We start from the raw sequence: 27,515 nt of genomic DNA on the forward strand, positions 1-27,515 counted from the left end.
GAAGAAAAAAGCAGACTGATTCTAAATCAAAACCTGGGGATGTGTCTGTTAAACAAAATAGTTTATTCTGTGATTGGTACCTAGTGCTACAGATTTGATCTCCACAAATGACTGAAAGCAAAGATTACTTTCATGTAAAGCTCTCTGCACTTTTTGATGGATTTATGTGTCTTGTTTAGTCATGCAGACTTGGGGTGAATCTTCTCACGGGATAAAAGGAAAATGGGCAAGTAACACAACAGAAAAAAACCCCAGAAATTAACATTCATTTCATGGTATCACCCAACTCACTAGAAATTCTGCACCAAACATCTCCATGCCCTTGACTAACCTCTAAGTACACATTCTATGCAAAGTTAACCATTCAAGAAGCATAGGGAGGACACAAATAAGTCCTCACCATCCATAGGTGTGTCCAGAAAATTGCTTGGAAAGGTCAAAGAAAAGCATGAGTTACATAAAAATGCTGTTAAAAGTCAATAGAGCAGACTGGATACAAGAAGCAGCAGCATAGGGGTAATATGTAAAGTTTGAGCATGTTAATCCAGTGCACCTATTCAAAGGACAATGCCCCAAGTTTTTTGGCAGGGAAGAAAGAATTATACAAATCGAACTAAGACTGTGGTTTGAGAAAGTACCATTTCAGAAAAAAGATATAGTGGGGAAATTAAGCTTAAAAGTATAAAAGCACTTAAATGACACAACAGAGAGAGAAAGCAATCTCAAACAAAACAAAACATCACAGGGGATGAATGGTCCCTCTTCCTATTAAGTCAACAATAAACCTATTCTGACCTCAAAGACATAGATTAGACAAAAGAAGTAAAGAAAAAGGCAATGCTGGTTCAAAGGACAACCTAAAGAACATAATTACTGCTCAGCCTCTTCTGAAGACATGCGGTCAAAAATTTGTGTCTACTCACGTTCTGCAGCAATAAATAAAAACTAAATATCAGTTAAGAATTAAAGATAAGAAGGTTACGCCTAGGGATTTCAAAGTAATTTATGGGATAATTAAGGCTAAAGACATGGGGAGAACAAAGGTTGACATAAGCCTGGAGCAAATTACACCATGGTACCCATGCACAAATGAGCAAGTTGTGCAGTTGAAAAAACTCTCCTCCTTAAAATAAGCTTTAAAAGATGTGAAAAAATTAGATTAGTCAAGAGGAAAAAAAAATATTTCTGAGAATTTTTCTAAAGATCTACTAGAGAATGAAAATTACTTTTACAACTTTAAAAAGTCAGGAAAACGTGATTTTATATGCCAATGACCTGTATGAGTGTTTATAATCTCAGTCTCAAAAGGTTTTTTTTTAGTTGTGTAGAAAAGTCATGGAAGACACCATTGGAATTTCCTTCTCTGCAAACTCAACTAGACAAGAATAAATTTTTGCAATAGATAAAGCCATGCATACAGCATTCATGAAGCCAAATGCATGACAGTAGGACTGATGCAAGATGAATAGAAAAAATAAACAGGTTTTAAACTAGGCAGTAGGACTCTTTGTTGCATCAACATACTCCATATATAACTTGTACAACTAAGAGATTTTCTGCTTTTGCTGGTGTTTCCTCCATATCAGACCAGACTACCAATTAGAAAGAAGAACTAATGAGAAAGATGAAGAGCAGCATCAGAATGGCTGGGAGGTTCTATTAACTAACTAATAATCCATGCAGTAGGAAAACTGCCTTGGCAGTAGCAAATAAAGGGCAAAAATAGAAAGACAGCAAGTACTCAGTCACAGTATCCCAAGACACTCTATATTTTTCCAGCAAACTATGGCTTACAGATCTTGGAACACAAGCTGAATCTTTACACTTAAGAGCTTATAGTGTTCACCTCCATTAATGAATATAAATGTGTCCTAAAACTAGATAATATTTTGGTATGTACATCTTAGTAACAAGACATTACATACCTTTTTTAGTGACAAATAACTGTAGATAGTTATTTTTGCATTAAAAGTGCTCAGTTAATTTCATTTGCTGACTTCAGGCTTTGCATAACTGTATTTGTGTTCTCTGTGGCATTTTTGAGCTTAGACACTCCTATGAGATCTTTCCTTGAGTGTCTCTTTGTTAGGTCCAAAAGTCCTCCTTCACTTGGTCTTGTTTTATTTAAACACGGTTGTACCCTGCAACTACAAATCCTTTCTACTCTATGTGCAACTTTGAGAAAACTGGTCTGGATTTGAGGACTGTTCAATATTCATGCTGAGGACACTCCTAAAATATCTGCACATTACTGTATCTCGACAATCTATAAGTTAATGGAAATAGGAGTCACAAACACAAGGTATTAAGGAGACACCATTTTGAAGTTCAATTTTGTGCTTTTCCTAATACACTGCTTTTCATGCTCAAATGTAATGAAGCAACAATGTGAGGCTTGTAATTTAAATCTAAAATTGCAGTGAAGAACATGTCCTTTACAATAAATTCAATTAATTCACTCAGTACTGATATTTAACGAGAAATGTAATTATAATGTAAAGTAATGAAGCCCAACTGGCAAGGTTAACGCAAGCTAAATAATCTCTTCAATAACTTTGGTCTGCATTATTTTGCCTCTATTCCTTCACCATTATCGACACTCAACTTTGGTTTTCCCATTATCCATGTTCAGCTTTGATTTTCATTAATGAAATTTTCAGTTACTATTCCTTACTTCATTCACTATACTCATTGTCCCAGTATTCTGATATATTTGTTTTTTTCTCTAGCTGATTTTCCATTTGATTACATACAGAGACTTCCATTATTCTGAAATGAATAGCATGGCTACGGTTCAGGAGATTGATGCCAGTATAAACTCTTGGCACTTGGGAGGAACAAAAGACAGGGCTTTGACTGAAAAGGACTTAAATGAAATTTTTCGTTCTTTTAAAATTGAAAACTGGTGTTTTTTTTATACTGGTTGACTATTTGAAGTAGTAGTGGATTATGTCCACAGGGTCTTGGCTCTTGTTACTCTAGATTTCTTTGTAGATGTACCTACAGATCTGCCCAGTTGCTCCAGTCCTGGCATGACTGGCCTACCCTTGCCACTGGTGTGGAAAGCAGACACCTCCATATCAGAGAGTTCAGTGCAGCCAGCATTAGTAAGAGACACTCAACAGACGTCTATACGGTCAGACACTACACACAAAACATAGGAAAAAATGGCATTCTTCCTCCTCTTGACTCATAGTGTCACAGTGATGAGATGCCACAGGCCCTTCAATATCAAGAAGAGCTGTGGAGCCAGAACCTATCTTCCCACCTTTTGGGAAGGAACTTCATTATTCTTTTTGCATTCTCCAAAGCAAAACCCCATCAGCATAATCCAATTATGTTTTGAACAAACAAGACTGACTGAATGAATGAATGAATGAATGAATTAAAAACTTTAGAGGACTGAAGAAGATGCAACCAAAAACTGGGTTATCTGCCTGGAAGAAACACATACTGAATATCATAAGAGGAGGTTCAGCAGTTCAGCAGAAAAAGGTAGCTGCTTCTGAAGGTTTCAGATCAAAGGACAATCAACATTCTGAGAAAATCCAAAATGCTTTTAGAGGGTTATAAAAAGCTTCATCTAAATACTATGGGAAAAGAGCAAGGACTACCTGGAAGATTAAAAACAAAACAAAAAAAAGTCCACAGTGGGCTCCCTCAGAGCAGAATAATTTAACCATTTCCTAGCCACAAAGTCCTGCACACCATCAGCCATCACACAATCAGCTACATCATCACAAACCATGAGATTTTCTCTTGAATTCTTGCTGATCTCATGAAACATGACTTCACTGAATACCACTAGAAAAATAGTTTCCAACCTTTACCACCAGCCACAAGATGAGAACTGCTGGCAAACAAGACCATTTCACCAAACAAACTCATCTGCAGAAAGACTTGGAACAATAACTACTTGCAGATTACCAAAACTCCATGTTAGTTTAGCACTTGAAAACCAAAATTACACACATACAAAAATACACAGAAGCTGGCTTAAAAAGGATTCCATTTTTGATTGAAGGGCAAACTAAAACTAGAGGAATCTTTTGGAAAAGAGTCAGAAAAGTAAATTTGTGTTAGAAAATAGCACTTGTAAAGCACACTAAAACAAGCCACATGGCTGGGCAGCATTCTTGCAAGACTACCTACAGTCATGCATGAACATTGGCTCAACTCCCAAAGAATCCTTAAGGCAAAAAAAAAAATTGAAAGCAGGAGCTGAGCACAAGCATATTCCACTTTTCCCAGTGGAGAGAATATCAGCATATTTACTTAGAATTTTCTTAAATCTCAGTAAATTGCTACAAGACTAGAGATTATAAGGAGCAAAGACCACACGTGCTTCTCATAACTATAACCTTACAGTGAAGAAAGGGGTAAAATCTGTACCACATCGCTCATTAGCATCACATCCTAGAAAAGCTCAGGCTTAAACTGCTGAGAAATCTGATGACCCATGGGCAGACACATAGCCTAGATGCTCACCCTAACCCTAACCCTTAACAGAACTACCTCACAGAAATAATCTGGTTAGGTCAGAAGAAACCTTAGAAATATAAGGATGCCTGTCTGCAATTTTCTACTGCAACTTTGAACAATCACACTCGTGGGCAGGAAGCTGGAGGAAACACAGCAGTATTCATGCTAAATACTAATCCTTTGTGTTATCTGGAATGAAACTCTGATCTTAATATTGCATGTGAAGCATTTTCTCTTTGCTCTTTATTTGACCATCATGGAACCTTAAGAGATACTCAGTATGAGTAAGAGGGATTTTGGAGTAACAGGTACAAGAATCAAGCACAATGTGCTGCAACAAGCTATTTATTTTCCATGTGGTGCTCTCTTCAGACTTCATACAGCTTGTTGGATGCATTAACCTCTAAAGTAAAAAAATCAAATTAACTCTGGTCTATTCTTGGACCACAGGTATAGCTGGATTTTGAGAGACACTGTGATAAGAATTTGACCTAAAGAAAAAAGGGTGTTTTCTCATAAATAAAATCAAATTTTAAAAAATTATATTTAATGTGCAGCTACTAGATAGAAGGAATAATAATAGAGTGATTTAAATCCAGAGCTTAGATAACTCCCATGAGCTACTCTGAAGATATAAATTCCCGTTTGTGGCCTAGTCATCCTTGAGATGTTCAGTTTGTGGTTGGTAATAACTTGTTTCTTTAAGGAAGTCGGTAAAAATACAGTGCCTATACTTTTCCCTAGTAGAAAATGACATAGTTCTCATTCATTTTCCATACAGCTGCACTGTTTAGTATTGGTCATCTTGTACATTGTTCTGAGAAACTGTTAGTACCTCCCGGTATAATGGGCCATTATAATCACACAAACAATGAGTCCACTTCTATTCATTTACAATTCCAATACTGTCCACCCAAGTGTTTTTCAGGAGACTACTTTCCCATGATCTTTTCACAAGTTTGACTAATTCTGCCAAACAATTTTGAAATAAACAAAACCACTCAGGCTTTCTACACTACAGAAGATAGAGATTGCGTATAACTAGTGTGGCAAGAAAAAATACATCAGCTAACATGGGCAAAGCAACAAGGGGTGCCACTATACCCAAACAAGTGTCAACAACAGCTGCTGTGGGGCTGCTGCAGATACCAGGAGTGTCTGAGGACACAAGAAAGCAAAAGTGTTCAGTGAGAGTGCTGTCTTTCACAGTCCAGTGATATAGTGACATGCATGCACATCTCATGCTACAGATAATTTTGAAATTGGCAGAGCAGGTTATTTGGCAAGAATTTACAGATATGACTTATTAAAGCTTTAGAGAGGAATTTCCCTTTGTCAGTGGGAATTTTCATTGCATAGCATTAATCAGAAATTACCTTTTTTTTTGACCTGAAATAACAGCTAGATTCATGAGGTTATCAGTAAACAAACAAACAAACAAACAAAAAAACCAAAAAAGCCAAACTTTGTGAATAAAAATCTGCAATATTAATGTAAAGATATAAAGAAGTATATTACTGAAAATTATATACTCCTATTTGTTGTGTTTCAGGAATTAGTTTAGATTGGGCCCCTGTATTTATGCTTAGATTTGGCAGTATTACTGGCTCCATCGAATTTACACATTTTATTTCCAGTGGGACTGCTAAAGGTAGGCACTGAAATAGCCAACCCTGCCCTGTTCTGGGGAGTTGTGACTTCTGTGTGTGAGTCCTGTGTGTTTCCACCCTGAGGGACAATATGTCCCAGAAGGATGCTCATTTCACATGCTCCTATACAATAACTTCATTAAGCTGACTGAGAAAAAAAAAGTCCCAGATTATACTTAGCAGTTTCATTAAAAAAAAACCAAACAAAACCAAAACATGTACGACTATTTACAGACTATGATAAAATACCAATACAGGAAATCCAAAATTTAGAAAAATACTCCTTAACATTTATTTATTCTGTCACACAGAAGTCAATTAACATTAACTGACAACGAGGCAGAAAAGATGCATAAAAGTACAGTGTAGGGGATTCTTCATTTGAGATCTCAGAGCCTAATTCAATTTACCACTGTGCAACATTATCTCTTACTAGATTGAAGCTGAAAATTCAATGCTGCATTCATTCAAGGAAATAATTTATTCATTCATAGGATTTATCGCCACAAGAGATTATCAGAATGTGGAGTACAACCCTCATTATGTTATAGTCTATTATATTTTGCTAAGGAAGACAATTATATGTATTTAAATAAAAACTATACACTAGAAAGGCAGCCAATCTTGATGCTTTGCACAGAAATATATGAATGTCATACATTTAGATAACATAACAACTGTTCACTGTATGAAAAGAGTTAAAATATGGTGTAGAAAAAAGAATCATTCCTGTTTCAATTCCTGAATCATTGCTGTTTCAATTATTCAGCACAGTGTGTATGTTTCCATCTCAAATATAGATTTGGGCATGATATGTCAAATGTGTAGCAATACTGACAAGCCACTGTCAAAACAGAAGTAAGATGATGGAGCAGGTACTTAGAATAGAAAGAAACACCCATTGAATAATATTAAGCATATCCACAGAAATTACTGTCTCCACCAAAATTACATTAAAAAACTACAGGATGCTTCTACTTTCAAATTCATAGAAATTCTAAAGGTACAGTGGAAAATGATAGGAAAGCAATATGTTTGCATCCCATTTCTCTAAAAATAGTTTATATTTTTATTATCCCAATGCACCTGAAAATTAACCCGGTACTTTATAGTTATCAAGAGGTTTTTCATCCAAGATTACTTTCTTCTTCCCTATTCTCCATTTGTTAACATAATGTGCTCTAAATAATTCCAAATTAATTAATCAAAATGACTCTATATAGCACATTATCCAAATTTGTGATATTTACAGGTGCCCTGCAAGTGAACCACTTATGTCTTTTAAATCCTCACAGTATGGTGAGCTTGGAGGCTCCTCTAAAAACTGCAGTAGAGCTGCCTTTGCAGTAACATAAAAAGCATGCTCTCATCTGGTCCTCAGTGAAAAACAAAAGGTTGCTTATGCTCCTTCATCTCACAACCCATCCTCTCTGCACTGCTGTTTCCCTCACCTTTCTGCAGCCCATCTCCTTGAAGTTACTGCACCTTAACCACTGCCACCTTCACACACATCCCTCTTTCTGCCTGTTTCCTCATGGAGGGGCTCAGAGAAATACAGAGAATCTCTTAAGATTTTTTTCTAAGCAAGGCATACATTACAGGGTCCAACAAACTGCGCTGCTCTATTGTATGTCTGAGTCTTTTTTCTGTTTGCTGACAGCATATTCCTCTGGGTCACTTGTCTGCTTTCCAAATCAATGGCATAAATAAAGCAACAGGCTTATGATGGTCTGGCTTGTTTTTTTTATTTTTCTCTTTCACACAGATTATAATTTATAGGAGTGAAAATCCATAAAGTGAATGCAGACATTTGTTTTATGATTTGGAATGGGAGCACGAGTTAAGAGGTTTCAGGACCTGGAAAGGAAAACAAAGCTAAAACGCCATTCTAGAGGAAGAGATTCTCTCTCCTTGTTTTTCCTGACAATATCTTGAGTATTATTTGCTCATCAGTCTAAACACTCAGTTGGCCATTCTCAAATTGCTTAGTTTCTGGCTAGTCAGCTTAACACCTGTGGCCAGTAGTGAATATCATGACTCTGCTTTAAGCAGATACACGCCTTTGTGAAGTAAGATAAAAAATGGAGCATTACATATTCCCAACATCAGCAAGACAATTCAATAATTTTGGTCCTACTGTCATCTCTCATGTCTCACCTATAGTATTGGAATAAAGAAAAACTCAAACTCTCCAAAATCTGAAATTTAGTAAAGCACTGCAATGAGATCATTATGAAAACTTCCAAAAGAGTTAAATTTGTTACAAGATGTGGATATAGTTTTCAATGAGTGCACAGAATCAGCAATGAAGATGAAAAAAGTTTAAAAATAATAACTTTGTCAGATGAACAGAGGTAAAACAAATCAAAGATGATCATATGATCAGATGCACTGAGGCTAAGACAATCTGCTAAATAATTGGTTGGCATGTCTTAAATTTTGGATTCTTTTCTGCCCCTTCATTTTGTTCCACGATTGTATTTGCTCTGATTGTAAAACCTCTGAATATGTATAAAATTCTACTGTTTTTCTTGAATTCTCACTTCAGGTCATTTAGGTCACCAATAATGTTCATCTTCACATACAGGTCTCTTCCACAGAGGTGCTGCCAGGGGAGAATTAATCACTTATGGGGACTCAGTCAGAGCTGGTGGGGATGGTTTCCTATGTGGTCTCCCCCATTCTTCCCTGCATTCAGAGATGTTTTGGTCCCAGACTAAGCAAGATAACAAGCTGTATCCAAATGATGTAGAAAAAGAAAGGAAATAGTGCAGAAATTCCTGGGATTTTTTCTAAAAGGCAGTTACATCCTTGAAGAACTGCTTTAAGCCCCCTTTCCAGCCATTTGAGTTAAGTGACTCTTAGCAGTGACAGGTTGTCCCCACACTTAATGGACCAGCTGCTTCAGGGGAACATGATGTGCTTTGTCACTGGATTTCAAAATCTTTGCTGAAGTGCAGAAGCATACAGGTCAAGAATATACTCTAGTTCTGTTCCATGTTCTTACTGTTATAAATGTATGTCTGTGCTCAAGTCCTTCCAAATTTCTCAATCTAGTGAGGTCTCAAGAAACCATTTCAGCAAAAAGGTTGTATGAATTAAAAACAGTTAAAAAAAAAAGGCTTTTCTTAGACTTGTACACTGTACAAATCAGCCAAACTTTTTTGCTAAACTTTTCCACAAGAGTCTGCTCAGGAAGAAAATTATGACAAAATGTTTGAGACACAACAGCAACAGAGTCTATATTACAACAGAAAGCTATAGGCCTAACATGAGACATAATCATCACAACTTGTAACAGGAAAAACAGATTTGCAACTCAAAATTAGCTTCTAGAGATATTTTATGTTTTCTACATTGCCAATTTGTTGTTTAACAGCTCTCTTTGGTAAACCCCAATTTCATTAAAAAGGAAACATTTCAGACAATCAAGTATTGTCCCCTACACTAACAGAAGCACTGTCCAGATTTTGTTAGCTACCCAGGGAAGACATTTAATAAGCAACTTTGAATTACTGAATTTGTTTTTTCCTTCAACATTCCTATTTTTCAAATATTTTCAGTGCACCAGAATTTCAGATTGAGGGGAACATAAAGCAAACACAGGCCATGTAACACATACATTACTGCAGAATGAGCAATAGAAAATCCAATATTTCATCCTTCACAGGAGACTATCTATTGTTCACTCGGCAATAAAGTATATAAATTAAACTTTGATTTTCTTGTTTCACTTCTCTTTACTATGCCTGGTGTGCTGATATGTCAAGAGAATTTTACCTTTTTGAAGTTTTGCTGACAGTGTTACAGAACCATTTTCTCTGTAGCATCCTTCTGAAAGTTGTTCTTTTTTAAAACCCTTTTTATAATATATCAATTTTGCTATCTCTGCAAAAAAAATATTACTCGCCTGAGGGTTTTTATTCATCTTTCAGTCTTGCTGCCAGGGGGCTGATTGTTTCTGATTGCTAAAGTCAAAACTCACTGAAAATGGACTATTTAAGCTGAAGTGCATTTCACATGAGAACGGCAGGTTTTCCAGTCACCTTACTTGTCTATATTATTTAGTAACACAGTTACTATGTGATGGAGATTATAAAATCATTTGAGCTGGCTGCATTGACACCCCAGGCAGAAAAATAATTCTATTGTTTCAGATTCTGGAATGGCAGTCATAGAATAAAGCATTTGATTGCTTAGTGAAGAGTGCAGCATAAATGATTAAAATGGATATACAGGTGACATACACTGGTCTCTAAAAGCTATGCTATCAGCACCAGAATTTCTCACATGAGACATTTCACTAAATTTTCTTGTTTATACTATGCAACCAGAAAAGAAAATTCTATATTAAAATTGAAGTGAAGACTACTGGAAATCCTTTGTGCAATTAAAACATAAAATCTGATCCATTAGGCATAAAAAGGCCCACTGCATAATTTGTAAAATTTTCAACTCTTGGAAGAATTGATCCTATATTGTATTATCTATTGTTTCACTGCCTCAGGCAAGAGGGTTTCATTCACTTCCACAAGACTCTGAGGTATCTGAACTTAAGACAGCTCTGATGATCTAAGTGAATTCAAGAGTGAGTGTAAAGATGATGAGTAAAGTATGCCACTGACTTCCAACTATACTTTTAGTTCTTTTACTGTTTTTCAGAGCTTTGGCATGACTGTGTCATTCCCCCATTTTTTTAACTCAATAATTTTCTTAATCTTTCAAATACTTTGGAACTTTCAAAAAGAGTGCCTGGCTGCTATCTGATAGCAACTGATGTATAATAAATTATTCCTTGTATTTAAAGGGTAATGATGTTCTTGGGCTAGGCACAGTGTGGGCTGCATGATGTGAGGCTGGAAAAGGAAGGAGTAAAGGCAATTTGTTTGATACCAACAATGAGATTGTGCTGCAGCCAATACCTGGGACTGCCTGAGCTACTGATTTTGAGATTTCTTGTGAAGACCTTCATCCAAGTGTGGATCAAAAATCTTAGAGAACTAAAGAAAACCAGACCTAGAAGAGACTGCAAAAAGACTATGGAGTCAGGCCCTCTTCCCTAACCAAGAGCTGCTCCAGGTGTGTCATCACCAACATATGCATTTTTCTAGCCTTTTCTTAAAAATCCTCTGAGGATGGAGTTGCCACACATGGCCCAGGCAATTTTCTCCAGTCTCACTATTTCCAGTATTAAGAAGCCTAGCCTCATTCAGCACTGCTGTGATTTTCCCATTATTGCATTTCCAATACATCCATAATATATAGATAGAATAGACAGTTCCATTCTTCCTTGTGATGAGTTGTTGCATATTCATAGGCATTTCATTCACATCTTCACCCATGTCCTTCCTTCAACTAAAAACCCAAGCCTTTCAGCTCTTCCCTTAAGCCAGGGAACTTATAATTTTCTTGTGTCACTGCTGGATCATCTCTTGAAAGGAATTATACTAAAAAATGTTTTCTACACTTGAAAAAAAGCCATGTTATTTGGTTCCTAATGGAAAAGGTGGAAGCCATTACATGTTCTGTGATAGAATGTTTAACTGGCACAACAAAAACTCTAAAGCAAAATACCTTGAAAGAAGTTCCTAAACACGAACATAGTAGCAATGACTGTCAGCATCATTCAGCAAGATATCCTAGTCATTTCACATTTGAAATAAAATTGATTAATCAGGCATTGAACTAGAGGGCAGGAAGTAGAATAACAACAAAGAAAGGAAGACTAAACTGAAAGAAAATTTTTGAGTTGAATAGAAACATTCTGGGGGATAGCAAAGAAATACATGAGCTAGCAAGAGAATGGCAGATAAAACAAACCAAAGATAACACAATTTTAGAAATGCATCCAGAAGCCTGTGGAAAGAATTGTGATTGACAGAACTCTTGAAAAGTAAAATAATAAATCAATATATAAATTAAATATCGGGAAAAACCCAGAGTAGACAGCACAGAAGTGCAGCTGAGAAAGAAACAGATGAGGTACATGGAATAAACAAAAAGGTTTTACAGCGTCCCTTTCAGAAATTTTGCCACAGGAATAATGAAGACAAACAATATTTCATGCTCATGCATTTTAAAAAAGTATACTAGAATGAGTAGCTGCTGCTTTCCATGCATCCTTCTCTCTTGTTTTATACTTCTACTGTAAGTCTGACTCAGTCTAGTTTCCTGTTACTCTTTGTGCCCAGAACCTTAAAAGCAGTAACATCACGTATTTCAAAAATGCATGACTTGTTAGGGAGCAAACCTGAACCCACAGAAACACAGCAGACATTTGACATAGGTCTTCAAGCATTTGGGGGAAATCTATTTAAGCAAACAGAGGCTAGGCACTAGCACAGCTTAATGGTGCACATGTATGGGATGCTCAGTACGATCACCAGCACGATTTGCATGTTTCACGTCACAGAAAACTCTTGAGCTTGATGATGGATGTTCAACTGGAAGTAGCATGAGCCTCATTTTGAGATGTGGGCTTGTGTAAAAGAATCAACTTATGCATGTTTTACCTTAAACAGATAAAAATTAAAGTATGCAAACATAAATAATGATTACCTCAGAGCAGCAGTTTTCCCATTTCTGTGAGTACACGTGACCTGCCTTGTTTGGTACCCAATTTGTATGTCCCAGTATTTGTTCTCCTGTCTATTCTGTCTGTTACGATTCCTCTTCTTCTTAATTAACTCGCGAGCCTCGGGATCTCGAACTGCCTTTTCTCTGTCCTTTTCCTTGTCTTTGTTCTTCCCTCGTTTCCTTGCTTGCCTTATTTGCCTTGAATGGGGCACCGAGCACGCACTCCAGGGTCCCACGTTCAGGCTGTACAGGCTCTCTTCAGCAGAGCAGGGGCTGGACTGGCAGGTCTGGAACTCGGTGAGGTTGGGGCAAGCCGAGCCCCCGAACTGCGGCGGAGCCACCACGTGCCGAGTGCGGTGCTGAAGGCCATGGCCGCAGGTCTTGGAGCACTCGGACCAGGCCGAGAACTCGGCCACGATGCAGTCCTGCCGGCACGGGATGAGGCACGCCTGCTCCTGCCGCGGCTTCGGCTCGAAGTACTCGCAGATGACATCTTCAGCCGGAACCCCGTTGGATTTCTGTATGCAGGTGATGTCCCGTGTCTGGATGCCCTCCTCCCCTCTGAGGCACTCCAGGGGCTTCTCGTGGCTGCGGGAGAGGACAGGCCGGCACTGGTTCCAGCTGCCGATCTGCCAGTCGTACAGCTCCTTGTGCCAGTCGCACACACGGAAGCAGCTCTGCTGGTTGTCCGGCCGCTCGGGCTGCCTGCAGTTGGTGGGCAGCGTGGTCCAGCCCTCCGCGTGGGCACACCACACCGCCCGCGTCTGGATGCCTCCTGGACCGCAGTCATCTCCCATGCATCTCCCCCAGGGACCTGGAAAACAAGAGAAGATGCTAGCACTGCACACTAGTTATTCCTCTGCCATATAGTTAAAGCAAGCTCACGGTATTTCCTCTATGTCCAAGAATTTCACCATCGGAGAAACTTAAACTTTGAAAATATAAGCATGGGATTACTCTTTATCTACTGTTTTTATGATTACAGATACACTTCACTTTTTATCGCAGATAAACTTAATATTTAATATTGAATAATTCCTAAGCATACACATGAATTAATCACATTAGAGAACTATGAACTAAGGAATCACATTCACAGCTCAGTTTTTGCTGCCAAGGTAGGAGCCAAAGCTCTTCCTTTGAAGACATGAATTAGATCTCTCTCGTTCACTCGAATAACCTTTCCTGGACTGTTAAATTTTTTTATTCACATTTCTACTGCACTACACTTCATACCTTGATACCAATTAATATTGTATTCTCTTCCTTCCATATTGCATACAGAAATGAAAACAACTACACAAGACATTTTGGAAAATGGTAATTTCAGTTAGGTCACTTCTAGTCTTCCCTTTATTATAACTAAAATAAAAAAATTAAATCCAGTTAAGAAATGTTCATTCTACATAATCTGCAATGTTGTTATAGAATAGAATAAGCTCTTGAAGACAGAGACCTACCAGTTTGTAACTCTCCAAATAACAGAAGATATTGACTCACAGAATCACAGAATACTGGGTTGGGAGGGACCTCAAGGATCATCTGGTCCAAACTTTCTTGGCAAAAGAACAGTCTAGGCAAGATGGCTCAGCACCCTATCCAACTGTATCTTAACAGTGTCCACTGTTGGGGAATCTATCACTTCCCTGGAGAGATTATTCCAAGTTCTGATAATTCTCATTGTAAAAGTTTCCTCTTGTGTCCAATCAGAATGTCCCTAGGAGTAACTTACACCCAGGAGTAACTTGTTCCTACCATTTTCTTAAATGGTAAATATTTGACATGCAACACTTTGTTATAATAAATGTCAACAAAAATAAACAAAAGGCTATATTCTTGAAAGATGATGTAGTTGATTTCTCCATTATTAAAAACCACAATATTCACCCAGTTCAACCCATGAAATCCATCAGTCAGAGGTTAAAAAAATCCTATATTTTTCAGGTTTTTAAATTTCTCCTCTCATACATACTGTGAATTGACTTACCACATAAGAGCAAAAAAATAAGCAATTCAGAAATAAACCCTGCAACTATCTATCAAAGAAAACCTGTCTATCTGCAGACACCTGATCACATAGAAGACATTTTCTCTGACTGAGGAGTGCTCTGTCCTATGAAGAAATTGGGGCCAAGCCACACAATCCTCATTCACCTGAATGACCCCAGTACACGACTATTTCTGTGAGTAAAGCTGTTGAAAAAGCCAGGCTGAGCCTTTTCAATTTTCAAAGCAGGTTAACAGCATAATTTTGGTACCGCACAGGAATAAGTGAATCCTATCTATGATCCTATCTATGGCAGATATTTGTATCTATGGCAGATACAAATTATTTACAACGTCTTATTGAATGACTGGAAGGAATATGTGGCCACATCTTATTACTGATTCCCATGAGCTTAAAACTCTCACTGACTTCCACACAAAATTAATCTGTTCATCCAACATTAACTTCAGTACCAGTTTTGGAATGGGCTGATGACAGGCTATACATTTAGCCTCTGCTCCTCATTGTCTCTTTTTTAAGTGAACATTGTGGCTGAACAGTTCACTTGTAGTTCTAAAACCCTGATAATGAGCACTAGCTGTTGAAAATAGCAATACCAGCTGGCAGCTTCAGCCCATGGAAACTCTCCCATATTTTTTTTGCAAATTAAGTTTGAATTACAGTTGCCAGGATCTATCTAGCTATCCAGAAAAATGAATGTATATTAAATGTAAACATATTTCAATGTCCATTTAAGCAAGACTGTGCTACTTCATCTCTAACCAGCCTTCCACAAAGGCCATAATCATTGTTGTATTGAATTTGGGTGTATTTACAGAGTTAAGAGACATCACTTCCTCAAAACACTTTGAACACCTGCCATTTTCTAAAAAATAAAGACTGCAGAAAATCTTCAACTAGAGCAGAGAAACAAAAACTAATCGTGATTGAAATATAGATAAATTGTTCATCTTGCAAACTACAAATTTCTGCCTTGCCATGTCAGTACACCTTGTGTATGATTTGTGTGTTCAATAAAGAAATCCCTTTTTTTAAAGATCAGGTTGTTACTGTACCTCAGATGAAAATTTTGCCCACTTGGGATTCTATCATATCTCCGTTCATGTAAGTATCATATCAGTAATCAAGAAAATCACATTGTACCTAAAAATTGCTTCTCATCAAAGTATCTTCAATCCAATTCTAAGGCAGGTTTACACTATTGAAAATGATAAAAATCTCAGCCTTGATGCAATAAATTCTGCCTTTGGCAATGTAAATATGAACAAAAACTCTGTAATGTGACTGTGTTAACTGGGAAAAAAAGTTTTAATTAGATTATAAACATGTTGTTTTTAGAACTGAATACAAAACAATGATGAGATGCACGTAGTAAATTGCATTATTTTGCTTGTCCTGTGAAATAGTAAAACATTTATTAAATCATTACAGGTGAACAGCAACAAACAACATTTACATGAACTTTTGAGCAGACTACTGCTCAGTAATTCTATGTTTGTGTGCATGTCGACACAGAGATCTTAGTGATGTATCTGACCCTCCTTCTTACCTACATTAGGCTGGGTTTTAAATTTAAAGACAAAATAACCCACTTAGAGAAAAACCCTTAAATTTTCATTCTACTGCACACTTCTTTATATGACTATGACAGGGTCTAAAAGGGACTCACAGCTTTGGGGCAAGGATCTGCTTAGGCTTTGTTCTAAGTGAGCTGCCTCCAAAAACTAGTGCTTCAATACTTGACCAAACCAAATTTCATGTGCACAGAAAGCTAAAATTTGGGGCAGGAGGCAGGTGTTAAAGAAAAAGCAGAAAAGAAACCAAAAGACAAATATATAATTCTTCCCTGCCCTCTAAGCCTTCCCTGATTTTAGATGGCAGGAAACTGTCCTGTGCTCTCTGGCCCCCAGAAATGCCTCTGGCCCTGCAGTCCTGGTCACGTCCTCCCTGCCCCATACCCTCCTCTCACTCGAATGGTCTCTCTTTTCTTTGCTCAGGACCACAGGATATTCTTAGTTGGAAGGGACCCACAAGTCCAGTGAATGGTCTATCTGGAGATCAAGCCCATAACCTTGGTGTTATCAGCATCATGCTCTAACCAGCTGTTTATTTGTGTTGCTTTTAATCTGGAAGGCTTTAATCTTTTAGAAAAAAATCTATTTCTTATGTCTATGTGATAGAATCAAGCATGAATATCTGGGTTTTAATGCATGCTCTAATATGTACAGGAACAAAGAAACCAACTGGTACCATTCTTCAAAACTAACTACATTTCCCTTTGGGATTATGGAATATATAGGAAAATAAAAAAAATAAAGGGAAGAGACCTCAACCTTAACACTTCTATACTCAGCACTCATTAAGAACTAGACTATCAAGCTAATTTCCAATTAATTAACTTCAAAACATCTATGAATATCCAAGCAATTTCAACAGCTTAATTAATTCAACTTATTTAGGGTGAAGGAGAATTGATATTTCATTTCTTTCTTTAGTTTTTAAAGAATAAAAAAATATATATAATTTCAAGTATTTCTAGCTGTAATAGAAACTTGCTTTAGCAATACCAATATTTTTTTCTTTTGAAAACAGTCTCTGCCATCCACATTAACCAATATTCCTGTTATTTTTCAGTTGTGCACTTTGAAATTTTCAGTTAAGTTACCCCCATTTCTCTGTATCCACTGTAGTCAACCTCAAGCACTTGCTGAGGAATGTGGTTGCTATGCATTTGTATGAGGACATCACAAAAAGAGAGGAAGAGGTTTCTCTCCAATTTTCCTCACCAATACCCACCTCTCTCTCAATTATTCAGAGTCTACAATAATTCACTTTTAACTTAAGTGGCCCCAAAAACATTGCAAGCTTCAAGGTGAGACATGGTTGTCTTGAAATTAATCACAGGAAAACAGGAAAATAAATGTCTCTGAACTAAGTAAAGGGGCTTTGTGACTTTTACAAAAAATCAAAGAAATTAATCCTAAAGTATTGCTAATCTACTTTACAGTTTTAAATGATTCTCAGAGGTATGAGAAAATCACATACAGGTTACCTGCACTAAGTTTATTTTGTCATACCATTATTAAGGGTAGTACATTTACCACTGTATTTGTAAACAAGAAATTTTGGGATAAAATTAATTTCACAGAAACTAAATGTAGCATACATATGCAACTCAGAATGAAAGAGATCAGCAGGACACAGTGTAGAGTCTCACCCACCATTACTCAAAGACTGCAGGAGGTGGGGAGTGGCTGCCCTTTCACAAATCTTCAGCTCACGTTAAGCACTAGTAACAACAAGAATGTCTTTAGGAAACCTGTCAAGCCTAATCAAGGCTTCATATAATATTTTAATTTGCCCTTTATGAATATTCTTTAGGTTCTCTCTTTCCCACTGAAGCAGTCTTCACACAGACACTGCTGTCCCTGCTGTGTGCTGATCCAGACACGCCTCGCCAATGGGATGTATGTGCACTCAAACCATTTCACACTGGGGAAAAAAGGCTACTGCTGTGAATGCAAAAGAGCTTTTCTTTGGATTTTTTTAAACATGCTTAGATGAACGAATCATACTTTGCCTGTAGTGAGCTGAACTTGTTTCATGAAAATACTATCATTTATCCATTTTATTTAATCAGTTTTACAAATGGCAGTTACAGAAATAAATAGGAAGCTTGCCTCCTTTTGTTGTTGTTGTGAGTTGTCACTGAAGTCTTAGTGAGTTTAAAATATCATTTGTAATTCTTTGTCTTCTAAAGAGATTACTGTAAAATACAATATTAAGATTCCCTCTAAGCTTCTGAAGGATTAACTATTTTTTTTTTTTTTTAGAGAGCAGGAGCGTCTGCAAGTTTATTCTGAAATTTCAGGGACTGATCACAATGGAAGCAAAAACTGAAAACTAAAGCCAGTCCCACTAAAGCACTGACAGTTTTGCAGCTGACAGCAAAGTAAGCATCTTTGTATTTAATATAGCATATTTAACATAGTAAATTTTAATATTGCTTCAGGTATTAAAATTATCTCTGTTTTAAAAAGAACTTACTTTGAACTTTGATCCAGGACAAATAAGGCTATATGAAAATCCCCTGAGCTCTTCTCCTCATATGAATACAAAGAAAGACAAAATAATCCTCCAGCTATCCTCAAACATAAAACTCCAAACACATCTTAAAGCATTGAGCAAGACATTGGTCGCATTTTTAACAAACGAGGGCTGCACTGATTTCAACTGAATTTTGCTGTACTTTCTGTGAGAATTGGTTTTGACCCATTTTGTGTTACTGGTTTGGTGCCTGTAAGTAGCATTAACAGTTTAATGCCAGAGAGAGAGACTCAGACTGCATGAGACAATGAGCAGCTTAGTTTTCAGTATTTTGAGAGGATTGTATTTAATGGGACTATTGAGAGACTGATTAGCAAAAATCTACTTTTTGTAAGTTCAGAAACAAGCTAACCTTACCTAATATTGTAGACCTCAAATATCTTTGTATCATGAAATGGTCGGGAAGAGGGCAAAAAAGGTTAACTGGGTGATACAGGGCTGAGTCAGAGGGACACAAGTATTACAAGATAGAGTTCAAGCCTAAGCAGTAAATCTCAAGAGGGGTCAAAAAGACACAGATCAAGAAGTATTTGAAGGACTCAGAAAATGACACTGAATGCAAACTGCAGCTCCTGATAGTGGAGCTGGTCAAAGAGCTGGGTGAACAGCAGGTCACTAAGAATATAGCAGCCTCAGAGCTTTGCCAAAATCACTTGCAGATCCGCTTGGCTGTATTAAAATTTGATAAACATGTCTTTAACTTGGTACAGTATACCTGTATTATCCATATTTGCTTTACACAAAGGAAGAACAACCACTGCTGCAGCAAAGTATTTATATCACAGGCAGTAACTAATTGTGAAGGTTTAAACAGGGAACAATCTCACTGATACAGACACATTGCCTATGGCACGGGCAAAAAGCAACACAGAAAAATGCTGTAATTCTAGGTAAATTACTGGTTTTTTGGGGTTTTTTTAATACAGAGTCTGAAATGCTGCCAACACCACATGCTGGCCACATTTGGACAGACAGATTCTATAATTTATACTACCGGGAGTGCCAACACAGTAGAAGAGCATTGATAGACTAAACCTTTATTTTTGCATCTTTCCCAGCCGTGGCAGGACTCCCTGGGTGCTGTATGACTTGCTGCCTGCTCTGTTTGCCAGCAAATTTTCCCCTCCAGGAGTGCTATGGATCACCTTGACTGCCGTTTCTATTTAATGCTTTTGTCTTTCTTGGCTCCTCTTTCAGAGGTTGAAAAGAACATGCAAAACAGTGTCTGCATCAAGGAAAATGGATTCAGGATATAGGAGAGAGATAAAACCAGAAAGGATTCTCAACATAATCAAATGTAACACCCATGATTTAGATGAATATAATGAAGTATCAAATATGCCTACGAATTATTTAACTCTTGGGTCAAATTTTTTATTTTCTAATAGCATAAGGAAAAGTGTAACTAACAGTGCAATTTAAAGAATTTCAGAATCTGAAGAACAAGTTATTGAAATTTCTCAAATTAACAACGAAATATTAAAAAATACCACGAAAAAGTAATATAAATTAGGCTAATTTACAACTTGCACATTGTTTCCCCAGCTTTGCAGAGCACTTCCAGCACTGGAATAAAGGCAAATCAAAGCATATAGAAATCAGCCTCTAAGTAGTATTTCTAGGTGTGCACATAATTATTAAGGCACTTAATAAAATGTGGGCCCTTTTATTTTTTTCCTCTATAAATATCCATTGGGAAAATACATTCACACATGTTCCTGATGCTATTCATGGTAAGGTAGTTAACGTTATCCATCTGTTTTCAAATTTCTCTAAAAATTATGAATGTAACACACATGATACAAACCTAGGAGTAACCATCCCATTTTAAATTCTGACGTCAACATCACAAAAGGCAGAACACTTACACAGTGTTTCCCTGAAAGCACTGTCATATTAGAACCTCACAATTACTAGAACCAAATATTTATTTTCCTCCAGCAAAGAGGAAAGTAAATTTTATACGTTAGAAAACTGGTGAGTCTAAGGCAATATTGTGTATTCCATAACAAAAATATTGAATGCAACACACTTTCTCAGTGTTGCTGTGGTTTCTTGTGCTGTAATTCATGGCAGTTTTAACATCACATTTCACTTGGTAGAGAGGTTATTTGGCTGCTCTCTACTTTTTTCTGTGTTTTAATATTGTGACAACTATAATAGATATTGACTCTCTCTTCCATTTGTTATAAACATAGGGAGGCTAAAAAGTAATTATTTATTTATACAGTACAAAAAAAAAAGGAAAACAAACATAAAGAATTAAATGGTCTCAAAATTTTTCTCCTCTTTTTAATATAATGCTAGTTCTTCATCTGCCCTAGACAATCAGGGCTGAGAATATAATTCAATACTTATATTTAAAACCCTCAACCACCTTCTTATATTTGTCACTGTTTAATATTTATTTTGTTGCTCTGGCTGTACACATTCAATTTTTTAAATAAACTGCATCAGAATCCACACTTTTCATAACACATGTCTGCCCAAAGTAATTTGACTGTGCAGTGGCGTTACACCCTGAAAATTGCTATCTGCACCGCAGCTATCAAGAGCCTTCAGCCTGCAGTAGTAGTGCAACATGTTTTTCTGAAGTATATGCTGGCACATACACAAACATGAAAGGCTGACAGCTCACAGTGCAGAACTATCTGGCTTTGTGTTGTTGTTGTTATCACCTGGAAAGAAATCCTCTCCTTCAGGCTTGTTGTAAACTTAAGCTAATTCCCGAAACATTATTCAGTTTTAAAACAATTCTTTCTCCAAATTTCTTTAGCACAAATTCCTCTCACTGTTCATTTTCCCTTTACAGAGTGTAGCACTAGCAGACAAAATGAATATTAAATGAATACACAAAAGGAATATTTAATTGAAGCAGCATGGTTTAAAGAAAAATAGAGCTTCTATGTTCTACAAAGCAATTACACTGCTTTGAGCTTCTAGTCATGTTGGAATAAATACTTCTGATATTGAATACAGCTTCGTCTAGCCAGCAGTCTGTTTACATATAAAGATGGTTCATGAATGTTTCTTAGTTTCATTAGAGGTGGTGTTAAACCATCCTAACACACTCCTCACATTGCTCTCCTTATGTTGCCTCTCTAGTCACACTGCTGGCTGAAAAGACAGATAACACTCTTCTGACAAAATGATGATTCTCATACACAGCAAACACTCTTGCAGGCTTTGTAAGTTGAATGAAAGGTTTTATTAACCTTTGCTTGTATCTCTGCACATGTCTGTTTTGGTTTTCTCTGATTACCCACAGCTGAAAGCTGCTCTGCCTCTCCCCTGTGAGGCAGCAATACTGAGTCAGGACAAAGACCTACCTGCCCTAGCAACAAAGAGCTGGATCTTGAAGAGGCTACAGAAATATGGTGAGCATATATGATGTCTTCCCTGGTACCCTCCCAGCTTCCCATCAATTCCAGCTCACACATCACAGCAGACATGTTGGTATAAACTTTCTCATATAAATAATACTTAGACATGGACATCAGATAAAGAAATTCCATGTGTTCTTCAACCACCTTCTAAGTAAGATCAGTTTTAGAACTCATATTAGAAACTTCTTAATTTATTGTTCTTTTTTCTATGCTACCAGAATGTAATGATAAAAATGAATAGAAATACCAGAAATGTTAATGATAGACAACACATGGAATCAACTTATTTTTTCCTTATGCAGTGGGCTAATAAAAATGAAACAAAATCCAATCCCATGAAGAGCAGGGCCAATTAAAAGTAAATCCATGAAACCAGCAGTACTTCCAATTATTATTCAGACTGTAACAATGAGTAAATATTATCATTTTACAATGAAAGCCCTGTAATAATGTGTGTAACAAAAAAACATCACCATGAATAATTCTTATCTGTGTCCCTGTAGATTTTTACAGCTCCATCTCTGTCAGAATCTGATTTTAAGAGATAGGTTACTGAGAAAATCAATTCAGAATTCAATGCCTAGTAAAGAGGAGGATTTGATTTGTATAGATTAAGATGAAGTTTTCTCCTTGGCTTTGAACAAAGATTCACTGTTTTCTTCCTATAACCATTTTATATTCAATTTGCTCACAAATCTTAAAGCAAATTTTAACTGAAACACTGCTGAGATGATATCTCACATAACCTGCAAATCTCACTGGCAATGAGTTTTCTCACTGACCATATGAAGAAATGCATTTTTGAACAAATGTAACCAACAGTGGCTTGCCCTCTGCTTTTTATCAGAGTGAGTCCCAGCTATAACTATTTTAAACACACTACTAGTCCTTGTCATGACACTTTCGGCATCAGCATGTGTTGCAGAACCAATTTCTTGGTTAGGAGAGTTTATTTCTGTGCAGTCTCATGTAATCTAATGATAATTAGTCATATTGAACCGGTAACAGAGACTTTAAATCAGATTTAATTTCTATCATAAATAATTTTGCAATTCAGATTGTTAAATGTGATTTTCTTTAGTACATACGGACTGATGCCTTAAAAAGAAAAGACAGAGTATTTCTGTTTCAATTTTCATCAAGACCAAGTGGATGCTTTTATTGTTCTGCCTCTGTTTCATTTTCTGCCCTTTGATTTCTTTCCCTTGTTCATCATAGCCTCCTGCTGTGGTGCTGATGGCCAGAAGTGCTGGTTGTGAGGCTGCTGCAACCACAGGGTACGTCTGTCAGCACAGGCCATCGCGCTTGTGCCAGCCCAGTGGTTTGTAATTCCAGGCTCTGCTTACATTAGCCAAGGGCAAACAAGTCAAAAACCTCCTCCACTGAGAAATTAAGAGATTCACGTATACAGCTTTTCAGAAACTGGATACAGCTTTTCAACTAGGCTACTAGAACCAGAAATCAGAAATTAAATATAGTATCTTTGCACACTGACTTGTTTAAAAAGTCAGAAGTCCTGCAAAGTATGGCGTCAGACAAGGTAGCCAAAATCTGGTTATAAGAAAACTCCACAGTTTATTAGCATGAAGTCATAAAGAGATTTAGGTACTCGGCCCCACTCCTAGCCTGCAGGATGATCTATGTACACCACTTCTGTCACCTTGCACTTCAGCTTCTTCAGCGTAAGGCAAGAACAACAAAATGAATTTTTAAAGTCCATTATAGGTATTCCTGAAAAACAGTGTGCAATAAGTAAATAGCAGTAAGAATACATGTTCTGTCATTTTGTCTCTCGAAGCACACAGTTCACTCAATATTTTCCCTGGAGTTTTGCTCTAAATCCCAGTTGTGTTGAATGGTGTGTTTTAATAAAAAAGCAAGAGACCTAGATGATAAACTGATACTTTTTCTTACTCTTGACAGAAATCTTATTCACAGAGCACAGCATTTATACTTCTCATCTGTGTCTTCCTTCTAACTCCTTGGCCACAAGAGAGCTAATACAGATTTTCAAAGATCAAATAAGAAGGTTTCTCATATCTCTGGATTCTTTATAGCATTCTTTGCCACTAATGGAATGAAATAAAATAGCAGATCTGAACTTAATGAATATCACTTAAATAATGCAATGGACCTGTCATCATCTTGGCTTTCTTCTAATTTATTGGAGCGAAGAAAGTTTAACGAAATTTAATTTAATGAAATTGCATATACAGAACCTTATGCAAAGGGTCAAATGTATATAATTATCTTTATTTATATTTAAATATGTCATTATTTAAATTGCCTCATTGGGCTGAAATAACAATTCAGTCATAACTCTTTTGAAGTGCACTAAGACTTTATGTCTTGCTGAGACACCTTCTCCCAAGCATATCCTCTGTCCATTTATTATTCATTATCATCTGCATTTTGCCAAATTCCTTTGAAACCGGTTTTCCATTTTAAACGGCAACTTTCCCCTGAAACTGTGGTGCATTCGTCATACAGACATCATACTTAAAACTCTGTGAATGCAAGGCAACTAGGTCTTGTGATATGCTCAAAATACAGGTGCCACTGTATATCAGACAAGAATAGATCTGTATTAGTTTTGAAGAAATCATCAGGAAAATTTAAAGAAATTATCAGGACCATATGATACCTGTCACAACAATGTATGCAAAATAAGCAATGTCTTAATCTGAGCACCCTGTAATCAATCATTTTCATTCAGACATAACTGGGAGAAATAATTAGTTCAAGAAAATTACTATTACTTAGTCACTTCCATCTGGCAAATGTTTTCCAGAATTGTATTAAATAAGCAGTTTTGTCTTGTGATATTGGAAATATCTCTAAAAAATTCTTTTCTGCAAGTACTTCCTCAAATTTTGTTTTAAAAATAATATAATGAAATGTTAGTGTAGGCAGTTATTTCAGTACCTTAGACTATATCATAACATTGGCTTTTAAACAGAAATCCCCATTAATCACAGCAGGGACTGCTGCTTAAAAATACATGAACTTCAGCTGATGTTATCACACTGATCTATCACAAGAACCCAAGATATCCTATTTAAAATGCAATTAATCCCTATTACAGAAAAATTAAATGTACACTAGTATTTTAAGGACTGCATCAGAAGAATATGCACAGAAATATCTAGAAGATATCTTAAAATTCCTCTCACTCATCAAAGAAACAGATAGACACACAGCAACCAACCTTTTCTTTAGTCTTCTCTCCTAGCACAAAACCCACTTACCTTTCCACTGCCAGTACTACCTTTGAATTTCAGAGTTACTTCAGAGAGGCTATTTTATAAGTAACAGCAGAATCTTTTAACAGATGCTAAAAGATTTTTTGCTCTTTCTCTTGACAGGTAACTTTTTTCTTTAGCATCACCTTAAACTTTCTGCAGACTTGGAAGGATTTATTTGATTACTATATTGGGAGACCTCCCAGTTAAGAGAAGGTGAGAGGCAAAGAATGTGTTAGGAGACATCACACATGCAAACGTACACAGTATTAGGGCAAACTGCATGTTTGTATCCAGAAAGACAAAACCAAGAAATTAATTTTTTCTTTTCTAATAACCTGCTACTTTGAAGACTGTGCTCAAGCAGTGAGTTTAGCAGTCAGGAATGTCATTGATTACTCCTCTGATACTACTTTTCGTCACTACTATTCTCCTGTTAGTCCATTATTCAGCCTTCATGAAACCTGCAAACCTTAGATTTTCATCAGACATTGTTGAAGTAAAATTTGACATAATATGTACTACAAGGTAGTAATCAGTTATTTACCACTTCTTTCAGGTTTAATTTTTGAAAGGAAAAAAAAAGAATTTTTATTTTAAAAATGAATTTAAAAATTCTGACAACATGTAGGTCTGGCAGAATTCTTGTGGAGATTTAAAAAAATCTCTGCAGGAATGAGACATTCTTCCAGAGAATCTAGCATAAAGTACAACATAATAGGCATGTGGCAGTTGTAACTGTTATTAAAACAAGTAGAGAGAGGGGGAAAGGAAATAATCCTTTGGTATCTGCTCTTCCAGAAAGCCAGCCACGATTCTAGAAGCTCATCCAGTAAAGAGGATAAACTGCACAGTATTTCTTCTATCAAGTGTACCTCTGTGAAAAGCATGCAAATGTAAAGCAGGTGGTATTTACATTATTACAGGTGGGTACTTAACAAAGAATGTTTTAAATGTGATCTTGACTGTTGCCAAATTCTCACGGTCAGTAGAAATTTAGGGACCATTTCACCAACTGCTGAGATAAAAGTTGGCAGTACTTAATGTTCCACAAAATAGGAAGACCTGAAGGAAAGGTGCAAAGAGGATGGAGCCAGGCTCCTTTCAGTGACAGGACCAGAGGTAACAGGCTGAAACACAGGAGGTTCCCCCTGGACACTAGAAGGCAGATTTTGTATGGAACAGTTAATTTCCTTCATAGTTCATAGTAGTTCACATGGGGTTGTATTTTGGATTTTCACTGAAAATATTGTTGATAATCTAGAGATGTTTTCATTACTACTGAGCAGTGTTGACACAGAGTCAAAGCCTTTTCTGCTCAGTACACTACCCTACCAGCCAAGAGACTGGAAGTACACAAGTTGGGTGGGAAGACAACTGGGACATCTGAACCCAACAGATCCAAGGGACATTCCACACCATATGGCTCAGCATTAGGAGTTGGATTTTGAAGGTCTCAGTGAGTCCCTTCCATCTCAATATATTTTATGATTCTGTGGTATGTTACTGGGGAAGAAGGAAGCACAGAATGTCCAGAATGATGGTGTCTGTCTTCCCAAGTAACCCTCACTGACAGATCCCTGCTTTCCTGGAGGTGGCAGAACAAATTCCTGCCCATGGGAAGAGGTGAATGAATGAATCCCTTGTTTCGCTCTGCTTGTGCATGTGACTCTTGCTTTACCTATTAATCTGTCTTCATCTCAACCCATAAATTTTCTCACTTTTCTCCTTCCAACTCTCTCCCCATCTCAACAGGGAGCCAGCTGCTGTGTGGGGCTTAGTTGCCCGCTGGGGTTAAACCACAACAGTTAAGAAACTCCTTCATTGTGAGGGTGACTGAGCACTAGGACAGGTTGTCCAGAGATGACAGAGGGTCTCCATCCTTAGAGATATTCAAAAACTTTCCTGGACAACTCTAGGTAGCCCTACTTGAGCAGGATATTTGTACAAGGTGACTTCTGCTGCTCCCTTCCAACCTCACCTGTTCTGTGATTCTGTGAAATACACATGTCAATTTGAAACTCAAAAGTCACAAAGGTAGTATTTATTTGGTTGTGTATTTTCC

At 37.0% G+C, this 27,515-nt stretch overlaps 1 protein-coding gene across 1 annotated transcript in view; it reads right to left on the reverse strand.

Annotated features, from left to right (window-relative positions):
• Positions 1–27,515, reverse strand: part of THSD7A (thrombospondin type 1 domain containing 7A) — a 190,614-nt gene that overhangs the window by 104,094 nt on the left and 59,005 nt on the right. The window contains exon 2 of the mRNA XM_088162275.1: positions 12,690–13,521. Coding sequence (XP_088018401.1) covers positions 12,690–13,521 — 832 coding nt within the window. The remainder of the gene's footprint in view (positions 1–12,689; positions 13,522–27,515) is intronic.

This window comes from Sturnus vulgaris, chromosome 1 (genome assembly GCF_052056855.1).
Source record: "Sturnus vulgaris isolate bStuVul1 chromosome 1, bStuVul1.hap1, whole genome shotgun sequence".
Lineage (NCBI taxonomy): Eukaryota > Metazoa > Chordata > Aves > Passeriformes > Sturnidae > Sturnus > Sturnus vulgaris.